This window comes from Aquarana catesbeiana, linkage group LG10 (genome assembly GCF_042186555.1).
Source record: "Aquarana catesbeiana isolate 2022-GZ linkage group LG10, ASM4218655v1, whole genome shotgun sequence".
Lineage (NCBI taxonomy): Eukaryota > Metazoa > Chordata > Amphibia > Anura > Ranidae > Aquarana > Aquarana catesbeiana.
The window spans coordinates 204779718-204794135 of NC_133333.1; the positions used below are offsets into that span (position 1 = coordinate 204779718).

A 14418-nucleotide genomic window follows, 5' to 3' on the forward strand; every position below is an offset into this window, starting at 1 on the left:
TACTAAGGCAGTGAAACTGATCAAATCACCTGTGCAAAATAATGGAGAGCCCTGTTGGGGCACCTTGAGGACTGGATTTGAGAAACACTGGTCTGTGCAGTAGAGCTGCACGACTAATCGTCAAGAATCGTTATCGAATTTTTTTTTCCCGTTCTGATCTTGACAAAAGTGTTTCATGATTCTGTCGGATGCAAAGAATTCGCTCTTCTATAGCCAAAAATCAGGCAGTCTGCCAAGAATCACAACAGTCTTTAGCAGTGGAACTAAGTATAAACATTGTAACAATTTGTCAAAGGAATAGACATGTGTGTAAATGAGGATAGTGAGAATCGTGATCTTTTTATTCTAAGAAAAAAAAATTGTGATTCTCATTTTGGCCAGAATCGTGCAGCTCTACTATGCAGCCATCATGTGAATAAAATGCATTGGTTAAAAGTGGAGTTGCCCTTTAAGCATCTTACAGGGTACCATCACTGGTGACATTGTGCTTGGATTGGTCACTCCTGATTTTGTTTTTGGTTTATTATTTATATGTATAATTTTTTTTTTTTTTTTTTCAGAAAGCCAAGCAGTATGAGGCTGTTCGGTGGATCATGGTCTTTGCTATTGGCGTGTGCACTGGACTGGTAGAGACTATTACTATATCTTCCAGATTATTGCCATTCAATGACCTAAGTAAATTGTATTGACTAATCTAAAAACAAATTGCCAGCTTAAAGAGTTACTAAACCCTGGACCCTGCATTCACTATATCTGGTCTCTCACTGTACACAGAACATGGAAATGCAATAGTTTTAGTAAATATAAACTGCTAAATACCATTTCTCATCAGCAGTTAGAGCAGTCTTGTGACTTCTATCAGTGTCTAGTTAAAGATTGTACAAGGTATTTTCATTCTACTGACTGTCCTATGAGGCTGCAGGACCCCTGACCCTGGACAGTGCTGATTGGCGCTGTGCTGATCATATACATCCTCCCAAGAAAAAAACAAACTCTAGCAGTACACACCAAACTGAGCATGTGCAGCTTGTCCACTAGTCTCTGTACTATCCGGAGATGGTTTGGGGACTCTGGAAGAAGGGGAGGATGAGAGGAGACTGGATCAAACAGCCTTTTTACGCAATGCAAAACCCCTTAGGTTACACGATGACTATAACAAGCATGCAATGCTGCATATACAGACTGATTTTACTCTTGTGGGTTTAGTAACGCTTTAAATGGGAAAGTCCTCTGAAAACATTTGAAAAATTAAGTATAGTCTAGCTGTGTTGTAGTTTTTGCCCTTCAGTTATAAGGTGACCTCAGGCGAGTCAGTCAAACTTTTTATGATACTCAAGTGATGAGAACTTCCAGCCATAGTACTCTTACCCTGAGGGCAGTTCCTGATCATCTGCTGCATTTATCATAATAGAGATTCCAACAGAGGAAATAGACATGGCAGATGTGCCTGAGAACATAATCAGAGTTCTCCCCACCTGCTGGCTTTGCCCTTCTTTTTTTTTTTTTTTTTTCTCATCATTTTACATGGTACCATGGGTGAGACATGAAAACTGCTGCTACAGTCACTATAACCAGGCATGTTGAGTGGACATTCTCTTCATGAGGCCACAGTTATATCTCCTGAGGTGTGCACCTACTTCATTTTGTTAAAAAGATGATGGTACACTAGTGAACCCCCAAACACCTGAGCATTTTGTCTGATTTCTGAACTGTGACGATGCTCAAGAAGAATTGCCCTGTTGTGTGAAGCTCCATAAAGTACATGAGCTTCCTTGGGGCAGAAACATTTTTTTTTTTTTTTTTTGCCCAATAACTTTAATGGAAGCTCTTGAAAAGCGCATACTTGCGCAGGCTCCCCCTTTTGAAAGTCCATGGGGCTGAAAACTGTTTCTGTTCCCGTACTACAACTTATGTGTACAAACAAGCCTCTAAATCAGTGGTTATCAACTCCTGTCCTCAGGACCCACTAACAGTCCAGGTTTGCAAGATAACTGAAATACATAACAGGTGATATAATTTGCTGCTCAGTGATTGCAGTATTCTAGTCTGCATCTCCCCAAGGTAATACTTCAAATCTGGCCTGTTAGTGGGCCGAAGGACAGGAGTTGAGAACCACTAATCTAAATCAACTGAAAGCTGAGTTCCAGCCTTCCTTTCGGTGTATACAGTTGTACAAGCTCCTCTCCTGTACTGAAATATCTTACTCTGATTTCATTGCATAATGTGTATTAAAAGCTGCAGCAAGACTTACCCTTTTCATTCATTTGGTTTTCCGTTCTTTCAATCAGGGAGGCTCGTATTATCACATGTGGGTGTTACCTACGGTGGTCTGCTTGCCTGCCTAGGAGCAGACTGATATATACCCATCAAGAAATTTTGATACAGTAAAACCTTGGTTTGAGAGCGTTTTGCAAGACAAGCAAAATTGTTTTTAATACATTTTGACTCGATAAACAAGTGATGTCTTGATATACAAGTAGCATCATGTCACAACTGTGTATAAAAGAGAAGAGGGGCGCCTCCTAAGTGTAGCAAAATGGTTACATTTAATGAAGGTACAACATTTAGCAACTCACATGGTTGATGATTAAAACAGGCACATCTAAATATGCAGGCATCCGGGGTAAAGCTGTCCACATAGATCATCCTCCGCACCGATGTCATCCCTTCCATGCTGCGCTCCATGAGCGCTTCAAGCCTCGCTTTCAAATCGCTCTACTGCAGGGTAGTCTTCCCGGTCACGATTGCAGACTGACAGCGGTGAGAGCCGGTGGTGCGGAGGACGGTCGATGTGGACAGCTTTACCCCGGATGCCTACATACTTAGATGTGCCTGTTTTAATCATCATCCATGTGAGTTGCTAAATGTTGTACCTTCATTAAATGTAACCATATTGCTACACTTAGAGGCTCCTCTCTTCTCTCTTATACTCTGTAGCCCCTGCTGGATTTTGTTTCTAATCCCCTTGTGGAGGCTTCCATTTGTGGATGGACATTTAATGTTACACAACCTATCACATTGCTATAATCTTTTTATATGGACTATAAACTGAAGGGCTTATGAATAAATGGTTGTGGAACGAATCATCTGAGTTTCCATTATTTCTTATGGGGAAATTCGCTTTGATATACAAGTGCTTTGGATTACAAGCATGTTTCCGGATCGAATTATGCTCACAATCCAAGGTTTTACTGTATTTGCATAACTCCTCCCAAGACCCAGCCCACTGCTTGTATCAGTCCTGGGATCTCTTGAGAAGAGTACTGAGGCAGGTTGCTGTGGTTTTCAGGAATATATGTACAGCACCCTGACAGCCCTTCCCACCAGCCATGATCTGCCTGCATTGCATAAAGAAGCATAGGAAGTAAGCTACCTCATAAAAACAAGTTTTAATCCAAAATGCAATCTGTGTTCGTTCAGCTTATAATGGTACCAGCAAAACATTTTTTAAAATTTTGGACAGGATGAAGTGTTACAACATTTGTCAGGTTTTTACTGCTGTCTTGACTTTCTATAATTCTACATTATTTGCATTGCCATCATATTTGCTGGTTTTGTAATGACTGAATCTCTGTGTTCCTGTGCAGGTCGGGCTGTTTGTGGATTACTTTGTGCGTCTCTTCTCTCAGTTCAAGTTCCGAGTGGTGCAGAGCTGTATCCTTTTCTCATGTTTGACCTACAGCTGCTTTGTTCACACATTTCCAACCCACCCGGCTTACAGTCTGCACACTATGTATTGATTAAACTAGAGGTCGACCGATATATCGGCCGGCCGATATATCGGCCGATATTTAGTGTTTTTTACTTAATCGGCATCGGCCGATTGTGCTGATAAAAAAGCCGATATAGCTTCAGCGCGACTTGCAAAAGACTTCTGTAATAGAAGTCAGTGTAAGTTGTCTGTGTGAAGCGACTTCTCCCCCTCTCTGGGCAGCCTGCCAAATCTGATAAAAAGAACCTGAAGGATACAATGTTTACACTTCTGAATGAACTAAATTCTGTGTGTAGAAGTTCTCAGTTTAACCATTTAAAGACTAAATCTTTTCTGACATTTGTTGCTTACAAGTAAAAATCCTGTATTTTCTGCTAGAAAATCACTTGGAACCCCCAAACATTATATATATTTTTTTTAGCAGAGACCCTAGGGAATAAAATAGCGGTTGTTGCAATATTTTATGTCACACGGTATTTGCGCAGCAGTCTTTCAAATGTAATTTAAAAAAAAAAAATACACTAATAAATTTTAAAAAAAAACTAAGCAGTAAAGTTAGCCCATTTTGTTTCATCCAGAAGTTTTGATTACCTGTTTTTGTGTATTTAATATTTAAGAGAGGTTTTTTTTATATTTTTTTAATCTAAATTCTACATACAAGTGAACTGATTGGAGGTTTGTTTTGTTAAATAAATGTTTAAATGTAAAAAAATTTCCGTATCACTGAAGGTTGCTTTCACACTGGAGCGGGCATGCATTGACGGTAAAAGACTGCTAGTTTTAGCGGCTCTTTACCGTCATTTTAGCGGCGCTATTCGGCTGCTAGCAGGTCGCTTATAACCCTGCTAGCGGCCGAGGAAGGGGTTAAATGCACCCCTGAAGCGCTGCTGCCGAAACGCTTTGCAGGCGATTCGACAGCGGTGCGCATTCATTTCAATGGGCAGGAGTGGTGGTATACACCGCTCCAAAGATGCTGCTTGCAGAACTTTTTTTAATATCCTGCCAGCACATCGCCTCAGTGTGAAAGCACTCGGGCTTTCACACTGAGACTGCAGGGGAGCCGTTTGACAGGCACTTTACAGGTGCTATTTTTAGCCCAAAAGCGCCTGAAAAACGCCCCATTGTGAAAGGGGTCTAACTGTTAGATTTTATGAGATGAAGGTAAAAAAAAAAAAAAAATCGGCCTAATATATCGGCCCAAAAAAATCGGCATCACATATCGGCCATCGGCCACCGCGATTTGTAAATATCGGCATCGGCATCGGCCAGAGAAAAACCCATATCGGTCGACCTCTAGATTAAACACAACCTAATCTTTATACTCTTTGCTCTGAAGCACTCTGCCCTATATTTCTCCAATCATCAGTTCCTCCCTCTGCAGGAAACACATACAAAACAGGTATAAACCCCTCCCACCCCCCTTGTCCCTCAGTTTAAATTGTTTTCAACAGTAAAAAAAAAAGCAGTGAAATGAATGCTTTTGTTGCTTGACCGGATGGCTGTTGGGTCAGTGGTCTACCCTCCTGATGCAATTCTTTTTCAGATTCCTTGCCCTTCCTTCATGATCAGAGGGGATTACTTGGCCCCTTTCCCCGAAGCCCCTGGCCTGTGTACCCTGTTCTCCTCCCCTCCAGGGAAACTTCAGTTTTGGTGTTGGTAGCGGGGCTGGGCTATTTGTGTTGTGTCTTAGTGGGTGGAGTGCCTTCTAGGAGTGACATACGACTTAAACCTCGTTTGCATATGATCATGTCATCCCTTGTGGTCCGTGTAGGTGCATATTTGGCTGCAGCTGGGCTGCGTAGAGGGAAAACAAACAAAGGACAGCAGGGCGACCCTGATTACTACTGCACCCAGGCCAGGGGACGAAGTCACGTGATCTGATGACATAACATGTTGGGAGGAGCTGGTGACATCACGTCGCAAACCGGAAATGTACGGTCAGCCATTTTGTTGGAGGATTTCCGGTCATTTGCCTATATACTGCAGTGCATTGGGAATAGTGCACATTTTTTAGTTGCGCATAGTCATTTTAAACAAAAATGATATATTATTTACGGAGTGCACCACAGTGGGGGGGGGGGGGGGGGAGTAATTTGATCTCCTGCTGATTTTGTACATTTGCCCACTGACAAAAAAAAAAAACAATCAGTCTATAATTTTAATACTAGGATTATTTTAACAGTGAGAGGGAATAACAACAAAAATATCCAGAAAAACGCATTTCAAAAAAGTTATAAATTTGATCCCCTATCAATCTGCAAGATTTTTGGCTCCCAGATGATGTCTATACAGGTAACGAGCTGAGATTAGGAGCACTCTCTTAAAGGGAGTGCTCAAAATCTCAGCTTATTACCTGTATAAAAGACACCTGTCCACAGAATCAATCAATCGATCAGATTCCAATCTCTCCACCATGGCCAAGACCAAAGAGCTGTCCAAGGATGTCGGGGACAAGATTGTAGACCTACACGAGGCTGGAATGGGCTACAAGACCATCATCAAGCAGCTTGGTGAGAGGGTGACAACAGTTGGTGCGATTATTCGCAAATGAAAGAAACTCAAAATAACTGTCAATCTCCCTCGGTCTGGGGCTCCATGCATGATCTCACCTTGTGGAGTTTCAATGATCATGAAAACGGTGAGGAATCAGCCCAGAACTATGCCGGAGAATCTTGTCAATGACCTCAAGGCAGCTGGGACCATAGTCACCAAGAAAACAATTGGTAACACACTACGCTGTGATGGACTGAAATCCTGCAGCGCCCGCAAGGTCCCCCTGCTCAAGAAAGCACATGTACAGGCCCATCTGAAGTTTGCTAATGAACATCTGAATGATTCTATGATGGGTGAAAGTGTTGTGGTCAGAGGAGACCAAAATCAAGTTCTTTGGCATTAACTCAACTCGCCCTGTTTGGAGGAGGAATGCTGCCTATGACCCCAAGAACACCATCCTCACCATCAAACATGGAGGTGGAAACCTTATGCTTTGGGGGTGTTTTTTTGCTGAGGGGACAGGACAACTTCACTGCATCAAAGGGATGAGGCCATATACTATCAAATCTTGGGTGAGAACCTCCTTCCCTCATCCAGGGCATTGAAAATGGGTTGTGGATGGGTATTCCTGACTGACAATGACCCAAAACCCATGGCCAAGGCAACAAAGGAGTGTCTCAAGAAAAAGCACATTAGGGTTCTGGAGTAGCGTAGCCAGTCTCCAGGCCTTAATCCCATAGAAAATATGTGGAGGGAGCTGAAGGTTCGAGTTGCCAAACGTCAGCCAAACGTCAGCCTCGAAACCTTAATGACTTGGAGAGGATCGCAAAGAGGAGTGGGACAAAATCCCTCCTGAGATGTGTACAAACCTGGTGGCCAAATACAAGAAAGTCTGACCTCTGATTGCCAACAAGGTTTTTGCCACCAAGTACTAAGTCATGTTTTGCGAAGGGGTCATTTACTAATGTCACTCATTAAAATGCAAATCAATTTATACATTTTTTGAAATGCGTTTTTTTTTTTTTTTTTGTTCTGTCTCTCACTGTTAAAATAAACCTACCATTAAAATTATAGACTGATCACTTCTCTGTCAGTAGGCAAACATACATAAATCAGCAGGTGATCAAATACTTTTTTCCCTCACTCTATATATCCTTTTTTTCTTTGAGTGGTTAGCAAATTTTTACCAAAGGATTGTGGAGTATGGAGGAGCATCTGTAGGCTGAAGAAAAACATAACTGTGGCATAGGAGACCCCACTTAAAGGGCCAAGCGTATGAGACCTATTATTGCGTCAGAAAATAAAGTGAGAGCATATGAATGTTGGTGAAGGATAAGCACACATGGTGAAAGAGTTTGAAGAACTATAAACGCACTGAAGAATAAGTGATATAGTTGAAAATCGAATACAGCGTCACAATTGTATTTGTTTATGGAACTATATGGACATATGGGACTATTTTGAAAATATATATATATATATATATAATCTTTTTTTCCCTTTTTATATATGGGACTTTTGTGATCCACGTTTACATATACAGTGCATCTGGAAAGTATTCACAGCGCTTCACTCTTCCACAATCTGTTATGTTACAGTCTTATTCCAAAATGGATTAAATTAATTATTTTTCTCAAAATTCTGGAAAGATTTACCCCCGACACCCCCCCCCCCCCTTATGACCAGGCTATATGTTGGGATAAGGCAATGCCCCCTGTAGGCGGAAGTGCCTAAACTTGTATATATACAGCATCTCACAAAAGTGAGTACACCCTTCACATTTTTGTAAATATTTTATTATATCTTTTCATGTGACAACCCTGAAGAAATTACACTTTGCTACAATGTAAAGTAGTGAGTGTACAGCTTGTATAACAGTGTAAATTTGCTGTCCCCTCAAAATAACTCATCACACAGCCATTAATGTCTAAACCGCTGGCAACCTAAGTGAGTACACCCCTAAGTGAAAATGTCCAAATTGGGCCCAATTAGCTATTTTCCCCCCCGGTGTCATGTGACTCGTTAGTGTTACAAGGTCTCAGGTGTGAATGAGGAGTAGGTGCGTTAAATTTTGGTGTTATCGCAAGAAGATTGCCAAGACCCTGAAACTGACCTGCAGCATGATGGCCAAGACCATACAGCAGTTTAACAGGACAGGTTTCACTCAGAACAAGCCTCCCCATGGTCGACCAAAGAAGTTGAGTGCACGTGCTCAGCATCATATCCAAAGGTTGTCTTTGGGAAATAGACGTATGAGTGCTGCCAGCATTGCTGCAGAGGTTTAAGGGGTGGGGGGGTCAGCCTGTCAGTGCTCAGACCACACGCCGCACACTGCATCAAATTGGTCTGCATGGCTGTCGTCCCAGAAGGAAGTCTCTTCTAAAGATGATGCATAAGAAAGCCTGCAAACAGTTTGCTGAAGACGACAAGCAGGCTAAGGACCCGGATTACTGGAACCATGTCCTGTGGTCTGATGAGACCAAGATAAACATTTTTGCTTCAGATGGTGTTAAGCGTGTGTGGTGGCAACCAGGTGAGGCGTACAAAAACAAGTGTCTTGCCTACAGTCAAGCATGGTGGTGGGAGTGTCATGGTCTGGGGCTGCATGAGTGCTGCCGGCACTGGGGAGCTACAGTTTATTGAGGGAACCATGAATGCCAACATGTACTGGGACATACTGAAGCAAAGCATGATCCCCCTCTCTTCAGAGGCAGGGCAGTATTCCAATATAACAACCCCAAATACACCTCCAAGACGACCACTGCCTTGCTAAAGAAGCTGAGGGTTAAGCCTCGTACACCCGGTACTATTGTTTGACAACTGAGCGTCTGATTTATGTCAAAAGGGCTTGTGCCAGGATCTTGTCTTGCATACTAACGTTACACGAATTGTCGTGCCACAAACACGTAGGTAGTGACGTACTATGAGGAATTTCAGCTCTTGAGCGCCACCCTTTGGGCCCCTTCTGCTAATTTTCGTGTTTGGTGTGCATTGATTCCGTGCATGCGTGTTTGTACTTTCGACTTTTGTGTGATGGATTTGTGTACTGACCATCCAAAAAGCTGACATGGAGCTGTCGTTTGACAAAAATTTACTAGCCTGTCAGCCAACATTTGTTGTCCGAAAATTGGAAAACAATTGTTGAAAAGAGCGCACTGACGGTAAGGACTTTGGACAGCCTGTCAATCGCATTCTGATTTTCGTACCGTATACAAGGCTTTAAGTTGATGGACTGGCCAAGCATGTCTCCAGACCTAAACCCTATTGAGCATCTGTGGGGCATCCTCAAACAGGTGGAGGAGCGCAAGGTCTCTAACATCCACCAGCTCCGTGATGTCATCATGGAGGAGTGGAAGAGGACTCCAGTGGTAACCTGTGAAGCTCTGGTGAACTCCACGCCCAAGAGGGTTAAGGCAGTGCTGGAAAATAATGGTGGCCACACAAAATATTGACACTTTGGGCCCAATTTGGACGTTTTCACTTAAGGGTGTACTCACTTTTGTTGCCAGCGGTTTAGACATTAATGGATGTGTTGAGTTATTTTGAGGGGACAGCAAATATACAGTTATACAAGCTGTACTAGCAAAGTGTAATTTCTTCAGTGTTGTCACATGAAAAGATATAATAAAAATCTTTACAAAAATGTGGTGAGGGGTGAGAGATGCTGTATATACGTAACGTGATCCTGCACAGGAGAGCCACCCTGTAACAGTAAATCTGCTATGGGGTGGTCAGTGATTAAAGAGGTAGCACAATGACTCATTTACATATTAGTTTTTTATTTTGCATGCTGCTTTATTATAGTTTGGTAAACTAGAGGTGATTAGTAGATCTGTACATATAATTTTAAGCTCCCCTTTGTAGTGATTGCTCTAAAGTCTTTGTGATTTGCCCTTTGTGAATAGTAAAACAACTTGTTATGTGTGCCATTTGGGCGCCATTTTGTTCTTTGTCTTTCCTTGACCTGATAACACAGCTGTTGAGGATTGCACAGATCGAGGATGTCTGGCCTTGTCCCTGCTGGAACTCCTGGGGTTCAACATGACCTTTGTCTTCATAGCCACACTCTTCGTCCTCATCCAGGTAATGACTAGCATTAAAAGGATTGTTCTTCTGTTGCAATGTGAAGCTTTTCCTGTGTTTTCCTGGATTTATCCGATCACCTCCTGACATTCTTAATGGATTAAAGGTGGGAATGGCACTACCTGTGAAATTCAGGTGTAAGTGCTAGCACTCGCCTGAAGCAGGCCAGCTCTTGTCTACCCCTGACTCTGGCATTGACTATTCTAGTTTTAGAACATTCTGCCTAGAGGGCAGCATCCCAGGATTGCAAAAAAAAAAAAATGCTAATTTTCTGAATAAGGTTCTGCTTTATAGGTTTTTAAAATGTTTATTTCTTTCTCGAACATCACGGGACACAGAGCCACAGTAATTACTGATGGGTTATATAGGTATCACTGGTGATTGGACACTGGCACACCCTATCAGGAAGTTCAACCCCCTATATAATCCCTCCCCCTTGCAGGGATACCTCAGTTTTTACGCCAGTGTCTTAGGTGATGGACGTGTAAAGATGTCCTGTGCTGAGCTCCAAAGGGAATATCCTAAGATCCTATACTGGGGCAAGCCAGGCGAACCGCATCCATTCAAAGTGTCTTTTCATGGCTGAATTGAATGGTATCCGGGCCTCGTGTCCGAAGAAACGAGGTTTTACCCGTAATGCTTCTCTTTTTAGAGAGCTGGACCCCGCAGATCAGAAAATGGCTTTAAACTTCCTAATTTCTGGCGAGGTGCTTTACGGTCCCAGAACTGTTGGATCCCCCTACTGATGGGGGCCCCAGTCTCTGACGGTTTTTTCAAACAGAGCCCACCGTGAGAGGTGAAAATTGGGTCTGTGTAAACAGCACCCTGCGGCTGGATAAGGTAAGAGGAGATTCCACAGAATTTTTGAGTTCTAGTGGCTTTTCTCCTTTAATGTAAATGCATGCTATGCCTATTGTGACCACCGGGGGCTGCCAAGAGCACAAACCTACACATGCTGACTCTGTCTCAGGTGTTGTAATCGCTGTTTATGTCCCAGCGTCTCAAGCAGGCTGCAAGCAGGTAAGGTGGAAAGGGAGATTTCTCATGTTTGAATGTACCCCCCAGGCTAGAGAGGGGCCACAGGGGTCTAGAAAGTGGTTATACCACCCGGGCTCTGCGGCCTAATGACCACCATCTCTCAAGATAGCCGTTCAGGCAGATCTTGTTACCAGCCTCCCGCCCCCCCCCCCCCCATCCCCAGCCTTTCTCCGGAAGCATGACAGGAGAGTCAGCAGCGCGGGAAGCGCTCGTTTTTTTCAAAACTTGAGGGGGGGGGGGGCGGTAGAGGAGGGGGCGGGATGTCAGCACAGAGTGCTTAGACTCCCACTCAGGCCAGCTGCAGGCTATTAAAGGCACTCTGTACAGGTGCACTCAGCCTTCTGAGAGACACAGAGCTGACGGTCGCATGTAAGGTGGGACACAGGCATTCTCCTAGGCAGCATTTACTGAAGTAACACCAGACTGAGCATTGGGTAGCAAGGCTTTTAGCCAGACTACATCGCTCAGCGGGCAGTGTTCATTTGTATACCTCACACCTTGTTGCTTTGCACTATGGGTAGAAGAGGTTCAAGCACCCCAGGAACCAGAGACACTAGGGGATCTCGTTCAGGTTCTGAGGGCCCCCTGTCGGCAGCATCCTCCCCCCCCCTAAAGATGGGCCAGGGACGGCTAGCCAGGGAGAGCCATCGGGGTCAGGGGCTACACCTGCTTCTGGCACTTCAGCCCCTGTATATATTACACAAGAGGTTTTTTCCTCAACCATTAATGGTCTAGAGGAAAGATTAATGGCCGTGATTACGTCTTCACTCAGTGGAAGAAAACGCACTAGGCTTTCCTCTGTTCCCCAAGACCCTCAGACAGAGGAGCTCTGGGATAAAGGAAATGAATCCCTTTCAGAGGATCGGGATGGGACAGATGATTCCTCTTCGGAGGATTCAGGTGGAGAGGGACCCTCTGCGACTTCCCAAGAGGAGAAAGTCTTAGTGCAGATCCTCACTGGATTGGTCCGCTCCACATTTAAGTTGCCCATACCTGAAACTGCTAAAGAATCCTCTTCTGCTTTGGGGTCACTGAAACCTTTCCAAGCAGCACATGCTTTTCCTGTTCATACTTTACTTGAAAAGCTTATTTATTCTGAGTGGGATCACCCAGACAAACGTTTTTTTCCGCCGAGAAAGTTTTCAACACTTTATCCAATGGAAGAAAAGTTTATTAAAATGTGGGGAATACCGGCTATTGATGCCGCCATTTCCTCCGTAAATAATAGCCTGACTTGTCCTGTAGACAATGCTCAGATGCTCAGGGATCCTGTAGATAAAAGGATGGAATCCCTATTTTAAGGATGTTTTCTCCTTCGCAGGATCAGTGGCCCAACCTGCAGTAGCAGCGATTGGAGTCTGTCAATACTTAAGAGACCATGTTAAGCAGGTCATCAAAGTATTACCTGAACAGCAGGCCCAGGGGTTTGCTAACCTTCCAGCGGCCTTATGCTTTGTGGTTGACGCCATTAGAGATTCTATCGTGCAAACCTCCCGTCTTTCACTGGGGTTGGTGCATATACGTAGAATCCTATGGTTGAAAAATTGGTCAGCCGAAGCACCATGTAAGAAGCTACTGGCTGGGTTTCCATTTCGTGGTGCAAGGTTGTTTGGAGAGGACTTGGATAACTATATCAAGAGAATCTCTTGTGGGAAAAGCACTCTCTTACCTGTCAAGAAGAAGAGTAAGCGTCCCTCTTTCAAACGGACTCTTTCCCCAGCGCCGGGGGCTTCAACCTCCAGGCAGTCTCGACGTCCGCCTCCATCGGGGTCCAGAGACAAGAGTCAACCCCAGGGACAAAAGAAGTCCTGGGGAAAGAAGCCTACTAGGCAAAACACTAAGACCTCTGCATGAGGGGGCGCCCCCGCTCACTCGAGTGGGGGGAAGACTGCGACAGTTCTCAGAGCTCTGGCACGAGGACTTCCAGGACAGATGGGTAGTCTCCACGGTAACCTTAGGGTACAAGCTGGAGTTTCAGGAATTCCCTTCTCCTCGGTTCCTCAGATCAAATGTTCCCAGAGACCCAGAGAAGAAGTAGTCGTTCCTTCTAGTGTTAGAGCGACTTTTGTCGCAGGAGGTCATTATGATAGTTCCCGCAAAGGACCAGGGATTGGGCTTCTATTCCAACCTTTTTACGGTCCAAAAGCCAAATGGGGATGTCAGGCCCATTTTGGACTTAAGGGATCTGAACCGATTCTTAAGGATTCGATCCTTCCGCATGGAATCAATTCGAACAGTAGTTCCCACCCTGCAGGGAGGAGAATTTCTGGCATCAATAGACATCAGAGATGCATATCTGCATGTGCCCATTTTTCCTGCTCATCAGAAGTTTCTGCGCTTCGAGGTAGGAGGGCGCCATTTCCAGTTTGTGGCTCTGCCTTTCGGGATAGCCACTGCACCTCGAGTGTTCATAAAGATCTTGGCTCCTCCTCTGGCCAGATTAAGGGCTCAGGGTATAGCTGTCATAGCATACCAGACGACCTGCTCTTGATAGACCGGTCGGTAGCCTCTTTGAGTGGAAACTTGAGGACCACGGTCGGGTATCTAGAACACCTGGGTTGGATCCTCAACTTAGAAAAGTCTTTCCTAAAACCAGTAAGAAGACTGGAGTATTTAGGTCTGATTATAGATACAAGCCAGGAGAAAATATTTCTACCCCAGGCAAAGATCACTGCTTTGAGAGAGCTGATTCTGACAGTAAGGACCAAGAAGGGTCCCTCAGTCCGCCTTTGTATGAGGCTACTAGGGAAGATGGTGTCTTCATTCGAAGCAGTTCCCTATGCTCAGTTTCACTCAAGAATGCTGCAACACAGTATTCTGTCGACCTGGAACAAGAAGGTTCAGGCATTAGACTTTCCGATGCACCTGTCGCATGCGGTGCGTCAGAGCCTCAATTGGTGGCTCATACCCGAAAACCTGCAGAAGGGGAAATCCTTTCTACCAGTTACCTGGACGGTGGTAACAACAGATGCCAGTCTGTCAGGTTGGGGAGCAGTTCTGGAACAGGCTGCGGTCCAGGGGGTATGGTCCAAGACAGAGAGGACCTTACCCATCAACATTCTGGAGATCCGGGCGATACATCTAGCTCTAAA

The 14418-nt window shown here is 44.3% G+C and overlaps 1 protein-coding gene across 1 annotated transcript in view; it reads left to right on the forward strand.

Annotated features, from left to right (window-relative positions):
- Positions 1-14418, forward strand: part of CLCN6 (chloride voltage-gated channel 6) — a 71931-nt gene that overhangs the window by 19022 nt on the left and 38491 nt on the right. Inside the window, exons 4-6 of the mRNA XM_073603173.1 lie at positions 561-626; positions 3588-3654; positions 10182-10288. Of these exons, the coding sequence (XP_073459274.1) occupies positions 561-626; positions 3588-3654; positions 10182-10288 (240 nt within the window). The remainder of the gene's footprint in view (positions 1-560; positions 627-3587; positions 3655-10181; positions 10289-14418) is intronic.